The sequence below is a fragment of the Melospiza melodia genome, chromosome 11 (assembly GCF_035770615.1).
Source record: "Melospiza melodia melodia isolate bMelMel2 chromosome 11, bMelMel2.pri, whole genome shotgun sequence".
NCBI classification, from domain to species: domain Eukaryota; kingdom Metazoa; phylum Chordata; class Aves; order Passeriformes; family Passerellidae; genus Melospiza; species Melospiza melodia.
In genome coordinates this window covers 12,482,030-12,496,406 of record NC_086204.1, presented here as the reverse complement: position 1 = coordinate 12,496,406, position 14,377 = coordinate 12,482,030, and the positions used below count along the sequence as shown (strand labels likewise).

The window sequence follows — 14,377 nt, the reverse complement described above, 5'->3', positions numbered from 1 at the left end:
TTTTCCATCTGAGTGTTTGCTTAAATTGCATTTCATCCCTCATTTATATTTCTCATCTACGTAGTAACCTTGAGCACACCTATGCAGTTTCTCTTGCTATCATCCTCATGACTCTTTGTGACTTCATTTGACCCTGTATTTAGTGTCCACTAAACCACAACCTTGTTAATGGCAATAAGCACCGAGGTGGTTCAGTGCTCCTTTGAATGAAGACAAATGAAGGTAGGGAAATGCAATGATTATGCACACTGTGAAGTAAAAGGACTGTCTTAATGGACTAAAATCAACTTATGTGGATAAAATTACTTCACTAACACACAGTTGAGATTAACTTGACTGATTCAGCCAACAGCTTGCTTAAGGTGTCTTATTATTGTCATATCACTAAGGTCTAAATCATAATGGGTTCCCTGAGTCTGATATCTCTGGTAGCACTCATGTCTGTAAAATCTAAATTTTACTCCTGGGTATGTACTAATTTATTTCACTACCTAATACTTATTGCAGAGAATATATTTAGCCATAACATTTGTTTTCAGAGTTTTTGAAATAAAACCCCCTCAGCTACCAGAATGTCCTATGGAAACAGATGGCACAAAGAGAGTGGCCAGTTCAGAGAATTTTAAATGAAACTGGCTTTGAAATCATACTCAGCTTTTCTCTATTCTAATATTTATGCATTGCTTGAACTATCAGCTGCTAGATGGCTCAATATATTTCCAGTTGTGATAGGCATTCATACAAACAGTGTATTATACATGCAGGGAAAACACATAATGAAGGCTTTATTATGGATAATGAAGCTCTAGAACTCAATGTGATGCTACAGCATGTCTGCAAAAATAGTTGGTTTTCCAGAACTTGCTAAGACATTTAAATTGAGAGGAATACTAGTAGAAAATAAAGTTTAATATTTGAGAGATTGTTGAAATAAAAATATTTTAAAGTTGGCAGTTCTCCTTCTTCAATCTTTATTTTGTACTTCTGTTTTTAACATAAAAAAAATCACTGTCTTTCAAATTCCAGTGGGTTTTATTTTAGTATTCTATAATTACTTAATTGTGTCTTGTAACAAGTAACATTGCTGTTAATAGATCTATGTATGTATATGGACAATTTTTTCTAGTATTTTTAATTAAAAGTTTTGTTAGGGTGAAGTGTAAGTGTAGCAAGGTTGTCTATTCTGTATGGCAAGGACTTTCTATCCCTGATGTCTTGGCAAACCTTTTTGGTTGGCTGGCTAATTTTGATTCAGTATTAGCATGCAGAAGATAATGAGGTGGGAAGGCAATGCCCAAAGCATCCTGGGCTTTGGGTGATTTTTAACCAGTCCCTTACTCCAGTGGTGCAGCTGATGTGTAGAGTCAAAGCAATGGCTGCTACACCTGGCCTGTGCTGACTTTTGATACTGCCCACTGAGACCTTCTAATGTGCAAACCATGGAAACTTGAACTCCAGGTAAGTGCCATTCAGAGTGTTAGATGTAAAGTAAGTAACACGACTTCAAACTTTGCTAAATATTCCCGTTCCCGACTCCAAGAAAGCAGCTGCTTTACTCAGAGAATAAATATCAGAGGCCATAATTACGAATGCTGCCTTGTTTACACTTGGAGTGATTTTTTCCTACTACCATAGTCTTTGAATTTGTATTCTCCTTGGTCTGCTTTCAGATTCTAAATGAACCCGGCAAAGGGAGGGGCTGCCAGCTGATTCTCCTGTAATGCACAGTACTCTTTGCTGTGCTGAACATGTCTGAAATGCTGACCTACTCGTTTGCAGCTTACTTTTTTTTAGCAGACTTCTCCAAAATCTTATGTCAATAATGAGAGAACAACACAATAAATAAGTAGGTACTTGACTGGAAAGTGCAGCTACTGACCTGCCTGCTAGGGATGATTTTACATTTCCCAGCATGCATCCATTTCGAAAGTTATTGAAAGGGATTTGGACTTCCAGGCTGCTGCAGTATAATCACTGAGCAGTTTTGCTAGAGGCAATCACCATTATTATGGCCCTTACTCCACATCTTTTGAAGGCACTGAAGGATTGATATTGATTTTTGAGTAGCATTTATAAGGGGCCTGTGCACTTGAGAGTAACTGGACCATATCATTAGACTACCTAGGGGATTTTCCATCAACTATATTTCTAAAGGTAACACTAGTAGAAGAACTCTTAACCTCTGAATCAGAAGATGGATGTATAAGAGATCTTAGTATTTTAAAGGAAAGAACTTCCAGAAAACAGCTGCTAAAAGACTGCTTAAGTTATGGATCACAAGCTAACTCTTGATTTATGAAGGCAGCATAGTAGTAGTTTTCTGATTGTTTTAAAGAGTGTTAGAGTCAGTGATTAGGAAAACCTATTTCTTGTCATCAAAACAAAGGGAACCCTAAGAAAAAAGAGACTGTAACAGGTGCTTGGCCACACTCATTGCATCAGTGGCAGCTGATAACATAGTGTGTGATTCCCAGCCAATGGACTGACCCACCCAGCCTTCTCCTGTGCCATGGTCCCTCCTCTGCTCTAGCAGCATTTTAGGTATTCCCAGCTCTGCTCTGAAGCTCCCTGGCTCTGACAACACTGAGCACTCAGGTCAGTGGCTACAGGTGCAATGTAACACCAGTCCATGAGCAAAGCTACAGCTGGGGCTGCCAGTGTGACCCTGTTCCCTGTGGAGCCTGAGATACACTGGTTTGCTTTGGGATTTAGACTAACACATGTGAATGAGTTGCAGAAATCCTGGAATTTTTTAACAGGATTTTAGGGTCAGGTCAGATTAAGATAACTGAGATTTAGGTGAGATTACAGTAAATTTCACTTCTAGTTAGCTGAGCTCAGATAGCACCTCAGCTAGGGAGTCTGTCACTATTTTTTAAGGAAAAAACCAGATTTCACACTCAAGTTACAAATAAAATTATTACAGCTTAACTTCCACAAAATGACTAAAGTTTAGTTACTGCAAGGAGCAAGAATTAAATAAAAATCAAATTGATTTTTTTTTCCTAAATTTCTCTTTCCAAAAAATTAGGCACACAATTTGTCTTTTGCCTTTGATTAGTTTTAATCTCAGGTTCTCATGCAACCTAATTTACTGTTACCATAAATAGAGTCCCAACAGGAAAGCTATTTTTTAAAAAAAAGAAACATACATAGAAAGAAAGTACATATTCCCAGGGTTTTACACTCAGAATCAAGCAAAAACATGAGGAAATTAGTCTTCAGCTTTCAGATTTTTCTTTCTTACTAGAGTCTGTAACTATCTTGGCCACCATCTTAGTTAATAAATTTAGCCATGTATCAGTTCTGCATTACTCTAATTACTACTGACAAAATGAATAACTTGTCCAAATTTGTGACATTTTTTAAGAAATGAGGAATATGAACTTGAGAAAGCCACCATGTTTTTATGTTTATTAGATTAAATATGTCCTTTTAAAGTACACAGAATTTTCCCAGCAGTTTGGCTTTAAGAAGTCAGAAGGCTTTTGAAGATATTTGCTTAAACCACAAAACTTTGCATGTTTTTCCCTTGTAAATAAAGGATAATGTAATGCAGAAGAATCTTATTTAAACTTTGCATACAAATATGCATGAATACCAATTGGATTCAATTTTCCTGACTTAATTTGAATTAACTGATGGGTCTTTTGACACAAGCTGTACTAATTGTTGCTTATTTGGGTGCACTATATCAGTGAGCATGGCAATCAAAAGCTCAGCCAGATGTTCATATTTTCTTTGATTGCCCACAGCCTTAGGTTTGAAGAAAAGTCAATCAGCAAAATTATTCTTCTTAGCATCTGTCAAGGTACTGATCACATTACCATAATGGCTGTCAGAAAAACAGAGTGGCTCTGATTCCCTTTCACTTAACCTGGTATCAGCCTTCAGCTCTCTGCAGTCCTGGTTTGATAGCATCACAAAACATGGAAGTTCTGTGAAATTAGACCAAGGGTATTTATAAGTGGTTGAGTTCACCACAGTGAAGAGTGAATATATTTTAATCTTTATATAAACTTAGATTTGTGTAAGTAACTTCTAATAAAGTATATTTTGTATGTTTTATACTAGCATGCATGTATTGACTAAAGGACTATTTCTGTCCAAACGTCATATAAAAGCTTTTAAGAAGTTGAAAAATGAAATGTATTACACCTATGTACAGGAAGTCTGAGCCTACTGAAAAAGTTTATCTTGATTTGCTTTAAAAGTTTTGGACACCTGTAAGATTCATCATCTATATTTACAGCTCAAGCAATTTTTTAAAAAATTTCATTAGTATTTTCATGAAAGCATTAGAGAAAAATAATTTTTGTGGGTATGGTTTTTTCCAAGTGTTCTAAAAGCATCTGCCAGAGAGAGAATTTGTATTTATTTTCAGATGGGATACAGATCAAGTCTGTCTTAACCTTTCTCTCCCTTCATCCCTAGGTATTTAAAATGTGTCTTTGCATTTCCTGCATAACTGGATCCTAGCTCATTAAAGGTAAGACCTTTTTTTGCAATCCCCTTAGGAGCAGTGCATAGCAAGGGAAACTGCATGGTTTGCACCTTTGTTAATTTAAGAATTTACCATGGCCTGGAGTTCTGCCTGCCCAGGAGTGTTTTAACTTGCAGTCTTCACCTGCCTGCCTGGCAGCTGAGTACTTGAGCAAGACTTATCATTCCATTTGTTTCTAAGGGATACCTTCAGCCTAAGACAATTCACAGCTAAGGAGAACCAGGGGAGGAGAGCCCAACCTAAACCACAACTGATAATTTAATGCTTGTCTGTGTAAGACTTCTGCAGGTCTCTCATATTTTTGTACATGTTGCGTAGAAACATCCTAAAGCTGTGACTGTAGTGGAATCCTTGCCATAGTCCTTAAAGGTGACGGACTGTGGAGAAGGGAATTCTTTATTTTCAGCTGTTTATCTTAAAATTCTGCTGAAATATCCTTCATATTTCACCAAGTGCAAAAGCAGTCCTGTGGACACTAACACTCTGTGCTGCATCTCCCTATTGAGCAGTGAAATTTTTGTTCCTTTTTTACAGTATTTATTGTGTGTCACATCAAAAAGGTGAATTTAACCTGACAGAGGAAGATAATAGGGGAAAGATTCTGAAAATGTTATTATGGGTGATAAGCTCCAGCAGCAATTAATTCAGGAAGGAGTTTACTGAAGGAAGCTTCCAGGCTCAACCACTAAACCCTTAACGTGGCTTAGTTCTCAATCAAAGCTTTCAGAGAAAGAGATTGCATGAAAGAGGAGCTACCGTATCTGCCACAAAGCTGCTTAATATGACTCATGTCTCAACAGAAGTGTTTTCAGCAAAAAAACTTTAGATAGTGCTTCAAAACCAATGACACACATCCCTAGCTCATTTATAGAGCTGTTTAAATATTGCCTTTGCATGCCTGCTGTTTGAATTCTCACAGCAACTCAGGTTTTGCAGCCCATTCTACCACAGAAATACCTGGGTAAAGAAAACAAGCCCTTCGTGTTCCTTCACTCTGAAAAGGTCTCTCAGCTCAGGTTGCAGACATCAAGCTCTGGAGAGGATGACCCCAGAGTGGTGCTAACTCAAGGGAAGTGTTTTGCCTGTCAGGGAGGAAGGTCAGAGTGCCATCGCCCTGTGAGCACATGGGCAGGGAGTCAGAGCACATGCACAGGTTCCGAGGAGGAGAGGGCAACCTTTGTATTTGGTGGGGTGGGTTTTTTTTACCTTAATTATGCCTTTGAAGAGGTAACAACTGAATGTGAATTTACCTCTTTTCACATGCATAAAACTCTGGGTGCTGGGAATGGTACATTTTGAATATGATGCTTTTAGGAGAAATGAGAATTGGTGGGAGGAAAATTCCTGACAAAAAGATAACACTGGATTTCATCTAGGGGTAAGTGGAGGAGTGTGTCTTTAGACACACACATGGGCTCAAAGTCACCTCTTGGGCTTTGGAATCAGAGCACAGCCCCCATCAGGCTGGGCCCACAGGCCCTGAGTGGTCACCTGGGGGCTGCCCCTGGGAGTGCCAAACCCAGGGCTCTTCAGGGAGTTTTAGTCAGAACAAACATCTAAAAATGTCCTTAAGGCCTCCTGTTAAAGAAGGGCTTTTGAGTATTTCCTGGAGTACTAAACTGTAAGTATTACCTTGAGTGCAGTTTTGGGTGCTACAATAGAAGAAAGATTTAAACCTATTGGAGAGATACCAAGACAGTGAAGGGCCTTGAGGGGAAGCCATATCAGGAGCAGCTGAGGTCCCTTGGCTTTGTAAGTATGGAAGAGACACAGGCGAGACCTCAGGGCAGTTCACAACTTTCTCACAGGCAGAAACGGAGGGACAGGCACTGATCTCTGTCTGGTGACCACTGATCTCTCTCTCAGGTAACTCATGTGGAGCTGAGAAGAGGCTCAGGTTGGATATTAGGCAAAGGTTTTTCCCCAGAGGGTGTTTGGACACTGGAACAGGCTCCCCAGGGTCACAGCACCAAGCCTGGCATAGTTCAAGAAGTGCTTGGACAATGCCCTCAGGCAGATGGTGTGACTCTTGGTCATGGCCTTCTGGACTTCGATGATCCTTGTGATGGACAGAGCTGCACTTCGATGATCCATGTGTGTCCTTCTGAACTCAGGATACCCTATGGTTTTATGATCCCTTGCTGTACTTTGTAACTCTCCTTTGTCACACATACATTGTTCACAGGCCCTGGGCTTCATCCTTTTCTGGTTTTTACTGTATGGTTACAGCCCTGACCCCTGTGTGTAGGAGTCACCCTACATTTATTTACAGAGATCTGGAGGCACGCATCAAACTCTGTCTTCCTTGATTGTGTTTAAACAGAAAAGGGCAGAATACTATCTGGCTATCAAAAGAAAAAAGTGTTGCAAGACAGCCCTTAAGTATTTTGTGGTTTTGCTTCCTCTGAGTTATGTGTCTGATTAGAGTTAAATGTATCATTTCATACACCATCACAGCTGAGTTACACTTGGGTAATCCAAATTTGCTGTATATGTATATGATGTATTTATTGTTCTGCATGTTAAGAGGGTGTTAACTAACTGTACTTGCAGATGTTTCAGCCTTTAGTTAGCTTTTAAATTTGTGATTTTGCTTTCATCTTGGTTTTATAGTAGATAATTCTAACCTTCTCATTAAGTTTAATGAGTAACCACATTGGCTCACCGCTGTTTCTACATGGTACACTTGTGCATACAGTCATCAGAAAGATTATGCAAAACATGAGAAATGAATGCACACATGAAAAACTGCATAATGCATTGAAATAATCAAGAATCATTTAATCAGGAACATTTTCAGGTATCCTCAGTTCATGCGGACTGTCCATTTTTAATTTTTTATTGCTTTTATCAGGAATATTTTCATGGGAAGATATGATGCTAGTTCAAATGTGGTTCCTCAAAATACTGTGGTTTTGGTTTGAGGTCAATGTGTTCAGAAAATGAAATAGGTCAATTTTAAAGTGCAGAGTAAGGTTTCAAAGGGTCAGCAGTGTGAGTTGATCTCCTCATTGTTTTTATCTGACTTTCCTTTCAGAGACAGCCCTCAGTGCTGCCTGGTCTCTGTGTTTCTCTGTGGTAGGAAAAGGACACAGACATTGCCTGTTCCTAATCTGGATGGTCCAGACAGGCTTTATATTTTATGAGTCTGGGAGTATGTTAGTGTGGGTGTATTATGATTTCTGAGCCTGCTCCCCTCCCCCATCATCCATTCTCTTTTCACCTTAGAAGTTAAATTTCCCATCTCCCTTTTCAGATCTCCTGTGCTTTCCAGTGCCCCAGCAAAATGTGGCTGCTCCAAAGAGCAGAGATGCTGCAGAGGAGGCAGTGTCAGGAGTGTCTGAGAGAGAGGTGAGTGTGGGAAGGGAGGGGAGGGAGAGGCACAGGGATGTTGCTGCAGGCTGTGCTCCAGGTGTTTCCCACACAGCCTTACAATCTTGGCTGCTCTTTAGGTATATTTTTTATAAACCAGTTTTACTGCTGCCTCCTAACTATGGGGCCAGTGCACCCTGCCTTTGCACTGACTGTGAGAAACAAAGCTGAGCCCTGCAGTTCCAGCAGTCACATGGGATGCTCCCAGACTGCCCACAAGGATTTCTCACCCTCCTGCCCTGTGTTGAGGGAAGCAAGTTCTCCTATCATTCTTTTCCCACACATTTCCCCCTGCTTTCTTATTTCCTCTTTCCTCCCCTACTACATTTTCCTCCTTTCTGTGATACATTGAGAACTATTTTATTGTGCCTTTCACTTCTAAAAGTGTCTTTATTCCACTGCTAGTATAGTACTCAGCTCTTGTCTCCCAGCACATGGGAAAACAATCTTGGTGAGGGTACCAAGATTGGACTTCTTCCTATCAATCAAATACTTTCAATGAGTTTGGACAAAAACATCTCATTATTTCCAATGGAAACAGCACAATTAAAAAAGGGGGAGAAGGAAGGTGAAATGTTCTTTCTTCTTTTCAGAATTTGGAGTGCTGTGGAAAGTTTTCACAAATTAAAATTCCATTTTTGGCTCTTTCTGACAGTAAACAACTTTGATCTTAATATCTGTGCACTTGAAAACTCTGCAGGCTTAGAGCAAAGTGGATATTTCTAAAATCCTTCTGAGGAATGACAAAGGGATAAGTGATCCCCATACATCCAAATCAGAAAGTTACTGAATAGCAAATGTTAGGAAGATTATCTTTTAATGCATTTTCCAGAACCTGAGCCCTGACATTGTGCTATGTTATTTTGTGAGCTGATTTGGGCACCAGGACCACAAAGCACAGCTACTTTTTCACCTGAGCTGCCATTGAAATGATATTGTAACAAAAAAGAGGCCCAGGCTCAAGAGACTGTAAGGATAGGATATAAAACCTTACCTTTTTTTTTTTTTCAGTTAATATTTGACAGAAAAAAGCTTTTATGTCTATAAAAACAACTTCATTCTAAATCTTTCCACCTCTCATTCCAATTAATATACTTTCCTACTGTAATGAGGAGGACCTGCTCTAGAAGTCAAGCAGCTCCATGATATACCCTGGCTGACTTTTGTGGCCTTTCTGAGTAACATTCTCAGTAAACTAATAAAAAAGAAACCAGTATTTCCATTTCAGAAACAACAATTATAGTGTAATGTTTTTATTTTGTTAGTCACATCCTGAGTCTCCTCATTTAGTTAAAATTTTTAATTTAAAAACTCAGCTTTATGGCTCTGCTGTAGCTACGTTCACTTTTTACTTGTGCTGAGGAACTTCAGAGCTTTCAGACTGGCCCTCTGAGACCATGACTCACTGGCCTTGCAGTGCTGCAGCCCACAGGGGCTAAGGCCATATGCAAGATCTCTGGCTGTGAAATATTTCTGGTGAGAGGAGAGCTGAGTGTGAAGCTGCTGTGCTCATTCATGATTATTAAGGTGACCTTGTGGGGCAGCCTTGTCCCAGTCCTGTGAACTCAGAAAGGTTCTTTTAATTAACCATTGAAAACACAACAGAAGATCCAGTTTAGAGAACTTCTGCGGCTAGAAGAGAATTAATTTGGTTTCTGTCCAGGATCTTATTGGATGGACTGAATTTTTAATTTTCATCCACATTTTAATCACATTGCAAGCTGGAGTTCTTTCATGCTTCAGCAAGATTTAGCTACGTTGCCTTTTTGATGTTAAAAAATCCAATTTTTTTAGATTATAATAGGGAGCAGAGGAGGCGCTTAGATCCCAGTCCCACTGCTGAGGCTTGTAACAATTCTTGTCTGTTTTAGTGAAATTAGGTGTGTTTTGGTGGAGATCACTTTTTCCCCCCTTGAGATATTGGAAACAAAGTCAAGGTCTGCCAAAGCTCCCTGGACAACCTAGACAAAACATGTCCATTGTGGGCTTTGGCTGCATTCTCTCTCATTAGAACAGAGCCTTCATTCAAAGAGCTGAGAAAGAAACAAGGCCAATTTTGGCTAGAGCAGAGCGTTGGAATATCTGTAAGCTTGCAGCCTTCCTCGCTGTATTAATCTTTAATGTTTTTATTGAAAACAAAATGTATAAATAGCTTTAGAGTAATCTACTCCTTGGCAATAATCTTGGCATTGCTTTTCACTGAACTAACAATGAGCCTCTGATAATTTATGTGCTTTCAAAAGGAACACAAATAAGACACGTTTCCAGGTAAATATAATAGATGTGACATTTAATATCCTGTCTTTGTAATTTTCTTTTTTTTTTTGGTGCATCTACAATAGAAGATGTTCTTTCACAGAAAAATGAGTGTATTTGCAATAGAAAACCAGTGGCTATTAAGGCTTCTCCTTCCAGCCATTAGCATGTGAAGATTAATTTTAAAATTAACAAAGCTGTTTCCAAGGGGAAGAATCTTAAGGACCTCACTTATTTTTTGAAGCTTTGTAGCTTTTTATGTCACAAGGTGACCGTTGATGTTAGCCATAATGGTTCTCACATGGAATGGGAAAAAATATCTTCATTGCATTTTATGAAGTTTTCCAAGAGATGTGCCGGTCATGGTGAGTTGATACTGCTCTATCCTGGAAGAGAGAGAGGCAAAGAAACTCCACTCATGCTCACAGAGCAGTTTTTGCCACTCCAGTCATAGCTTGTAATTTAAGTCTCTCTTGTATGTCCATGTAATTCTGGACAGAACATGGCCTCAGTCTGGAGTATTTTTTTGCCTTGGTTTGCCATGTGCTGAGTTACTCCCATTTCAATGCAACACAACCACAATCTTTGTTTAATAGCAGATTGCAAAAGAGAATGGACAAAGAGAAGCTAGATAATGGTGAGATGCTTTCATGAAAAGGATAACTAGTAAGTGGTTAAGGCCTAAAGAAATATTAAAGAATGTTAAAAACCAGATGGGTCCTTGCTGAAAAGAGTAGAAAACTCATGTTCATTTCCTCCTTTGTGATGTTGCTGACAGAAACCTTGGCAAGATGCTTGGACTAATTCTGGAGAAGATCTGGTTTCATTTGGCTGCTTGAATACATCATTGCATTCTTAGAAACAACATTCTGCTGCAGACTAACCCTGACTCTGCCAAGCCACAACCGTCTTTATTTGTTACCCTGAAGCACTCAGACAAGGAGGTTTCTTTTAGATAGGCTTGAACAGGTCAGCTCCTAACTTAGCCCAGCCCCCCTGAGCAGGAAAAAGTGGCTGCTTCTCTGCCAAACTTAATGCAGCTGCCTTCACATCTTACTTAAACATAGCCAGAGTTCATGAAGAACAGGTAGCAGATGAAAAAGAGAGAAGGTTCTTTGGAGAAGGGGGCATTTGTCATGTCATTGAACCCATTGCTGGTTCTGGTTCTACAGTCTAAAACAAGGTGCTGGACATTTTGTGTTCCACTACTTTCCAAGTCTTGGTCTCATTCTTGTCTTCCATTTCCTATTAATAAATAGGGTAATTTCCCTACCCAATGGAGTCCTACAAGGATAAGCACAAGACTGAGGAATGGACAGTCACTGTAGGTTGTGAGTGGCTGGGAAGGAGTATCAGGCTCCTGTCTTGTGTTTGATGGTATTGTCTGGACTGCTGGAGCTATAAATCCATACCAACCACGTATGAACTTATCCCTGCTGCCAATGGCCAGATCAGCACATTCTCTGTTAACACTTCCCTTCCCAGTGCTGTTGCCCAGTGCTTGCCAGGACATGTAGTAACATTCCTTTTTTCAAGCCTGGATTGGTCTGGAAGCAGAATAAAGTTAAAGTAATGACAGTGGGTGCATTTTGGACATTGAAACAAGAGAATGACCAATCCAGATAAACAAGACTTGATTTTATTAATAAAATTTGTATTTCCCTCTTTGAGGTGACAGTTACAAACTTTGGTTCAAAAATAAAAGAAAATATGAACAGCAAGAAGTTGACTTTTGGAATCTCACTTTTACATGTATAAACGTGCATAAGAAAATACCAGTTGGAAACGAGCCAGCAGAAACTAGTACTATTTAATTTAACAATTTATAAGAAATAGAAACAAACATTTCTTTTCAAGTCTTACATATATTATGAAAAATAATTACAAAAGGATTTGTGTTGTAAAGCTAAAATGTAATTTCTACTTCCAACTACCTGAATAAAATGTTCAGAGGGAAGGCCAAACCATCACGTTTTTTGGTGAGCTTTGAACAGTGAATTGTAAGAGTTTGGGTCAGAGACAGCTCTTTAGGAAGCAGTCCCTCCTGTGTTGCTTAGCAACTGTGTAGAATCACATGACCTAGACATATTGCATCCCTGGCCTTCAGGTGGAGTAACAGGAAGAAAAATTCATATTAATTAATTCATATTAATGGGACAGGCAAATATTGTATAGACTATTCTGTGAAATCTTTAGTATCCAGTTCAGGAAGCAAACATCCATCATTGCTTACACAAACATCTAAATAAACACTGCAAAATCCATAAATAACTGTTTCAAATCCAGTTTTATATTTATGTAGCCCAAATAAGCACAATGGAAACAAATCCAGATGAGATTAAAACAAAAAAAAAAAAAAGGAAAGCTATATGACTAATTTATTTCACAGATTTTAAACAGTTCTCTAACACACAAGTTTGGTTTTTTTCTTACATGTTTTCCCCACCCAAAAATATAAACTTGTTTATTTTAGGTATATACAGTTATCTTATGAAATTATGGAATTAGAATAGAAAAGAAAAAGTCTGAGGTATAGCACCATGGAACACAGCACCTTTGAAAGTGCTTTCATTTCATCATCTAAATTCATTGTCACAGACTCAGCAGAAAGGAGTTGTTTGAGTGTGCTGCTCAAGCTCTTCCAGTTTTGCCACCTTAATTTTACTGGCGACTTCAAATAACAAAGCTCTTCAACAACAATATATACAAAGGGATTTTATTATTAATCAGAAATGGAATTGGCTTCACTGGCAATTACAGTTTTATTTTTTTCAGAATACATACACAGTATTGACAGTGTAGTTTGTAATTGTAAAATAAGAGCCAGATGCAATTCAGAGACACATGCAAGTTTCGGAAGTGGACAGAGAAATCACAGTATAGTACTGTACATAGAATAATTACAGTTTATATTAAACACTCTCTAAACACCTCTTTGTTGTAATGGAAGGAGCACCATTGTCGTTGGTTTTTTACAGCACCAGAGGAATCCAAAGGGGGTGTTCCTGAAGTGAGCCCTATGTTGTCTGTCTGTGCCACAGCATCTTTGCAAAATAAGTTTAAGTCATGTGATTCTGGCCCTACAAGGGCAATGATTACTTTCTAAATAAGACATACATACACAGCAAGACATTTTCTATGCCATCCTTACTCAAAACTTGCATGTGGCATGAAGTGGGTTGGTAGCACCAAAGTGCAGCATTTGTGTTGATCTGATTTTGTCTTAAGCTTAACCAAGGAAGCAGACAGGACCGACCTCAAATCCAAACTTCTGGTTCTGATCACCAAAGTCATTGATCATCACATCAACTATGGGCACTTGGTCTATTTTGGGAGTGTTGATTTCCAGCACCGTCTTTGCATAGCCCTTTCTTGACTGTTAAGAAAGAGAAGAAGAAAACCCAAACTGTTATACCTCTGAGCATTTAACATGCTGTCGATCTTCATATTTTATCTCTGAAGTGTAGAATTTTGAAATTATTGCCCTGACATGCACCAGATATTGCAAACCCTAAATCTTGTATTTTCTTATGATTTAATTCTAAAAATGTGACATGGACTGATTTGATTTTAGTTGGAGGATGAACCATAGATTTTTTTACTTATTAAAGTAGGCCTACAAAAGAAAAATAATTTAAGATATTCCATGTTTTTTAGAGAATTCCATAGTTCATGTCTATACTATCTAATAAACAATAATATTGCCACAGCAGTACACATATTTCCTGTGGAAAAAAATCACAAATTAGTTCTGAAACAGAGAAGATACACTTCTAAGAAGAAATACTGTAACAGGCTCACAAACTATTACAGCAACTAAGAAGAAAGTCATATTCTGACAGGACTGCCAAGTGCTGCACTTGGAAGCCAGCTTTGAAGGCACACCCTTGGTGCCTGAAGAAGGCTCTCTAGCTCCTCATGCATCACTCAGCCAGCCATCACATCACCTGTCAGCACTTCCTTTAGATGGTCTCTTATATCTGCTGAGACCCCTTTCAGCTATACCAGGGTCTTGGAGTTCAGAGGAGCATCCAAGCTGACAGACCTGAGTGTTCTCAATTTAGTGACAGCTGCAACTTTCAGCTCTCTCTGGAGCTCTACATTTATCTTTGTGGATAACAAAAGTGAAATGGAAATACAAGGCACACAGAAGGGCTGACATGAAGCAGTTGAGTTTCACTGCTGAGGGGAGGTGCTTTGCACCACCTGAGCTGCATCTCTGCCTCAGGTGTATATCCTGGCACT

General features: G+C 38.9%; 1 protein-coding gene and 1 long non-coding RNA gene across 5 annotated transcripts in view; one reads left to right on the top strand and one right to left on the bottom strand.

The window, feature by feature from the left end:
• The window catches only part of LOC134423019 (uncharacterized), a 70,263-nt gene that overhangs the window by 31,869 nt on the left and 24,017 nt on the right, over positions 1–14,377 (top strand). For both annotated transcript variants that reach the window (XR_010028987.1, XR_010028986.1), the window contains 2 exons: positions 4,435–4,489; positions 7,761–7,855. This is a non-coding gene — a long non-coding RNA (uncharacterized LOC134423019). The remainder of the gene's footprint in view (positions 1–4,434; positions 4,490–7,760; positions 7,856–14,377) is intronic.
• COL11A1 (collagen type XI alpha 1 chain) overlaps positions 11,753–14,377 on the bottom strand; it is a 125,069-nt gene continuing 122,444 nt past the window's right edge. For all 3 annotated transcript variants that reach the window (XM_063165590.1, XM_063165589.1, XM_063165588.1), the window contains one exon: positions 11,753–13,508. In XM_063165590.1, coding sequence (XP_063021660.1) covers positions 13,362–13,508 — 147 coding nt within the window. In that variant the 3' untranslated portion in view covers positions 11,753–13,361. The remainder of the gene's footprint in view (positions 13,509–14,377) is intronic.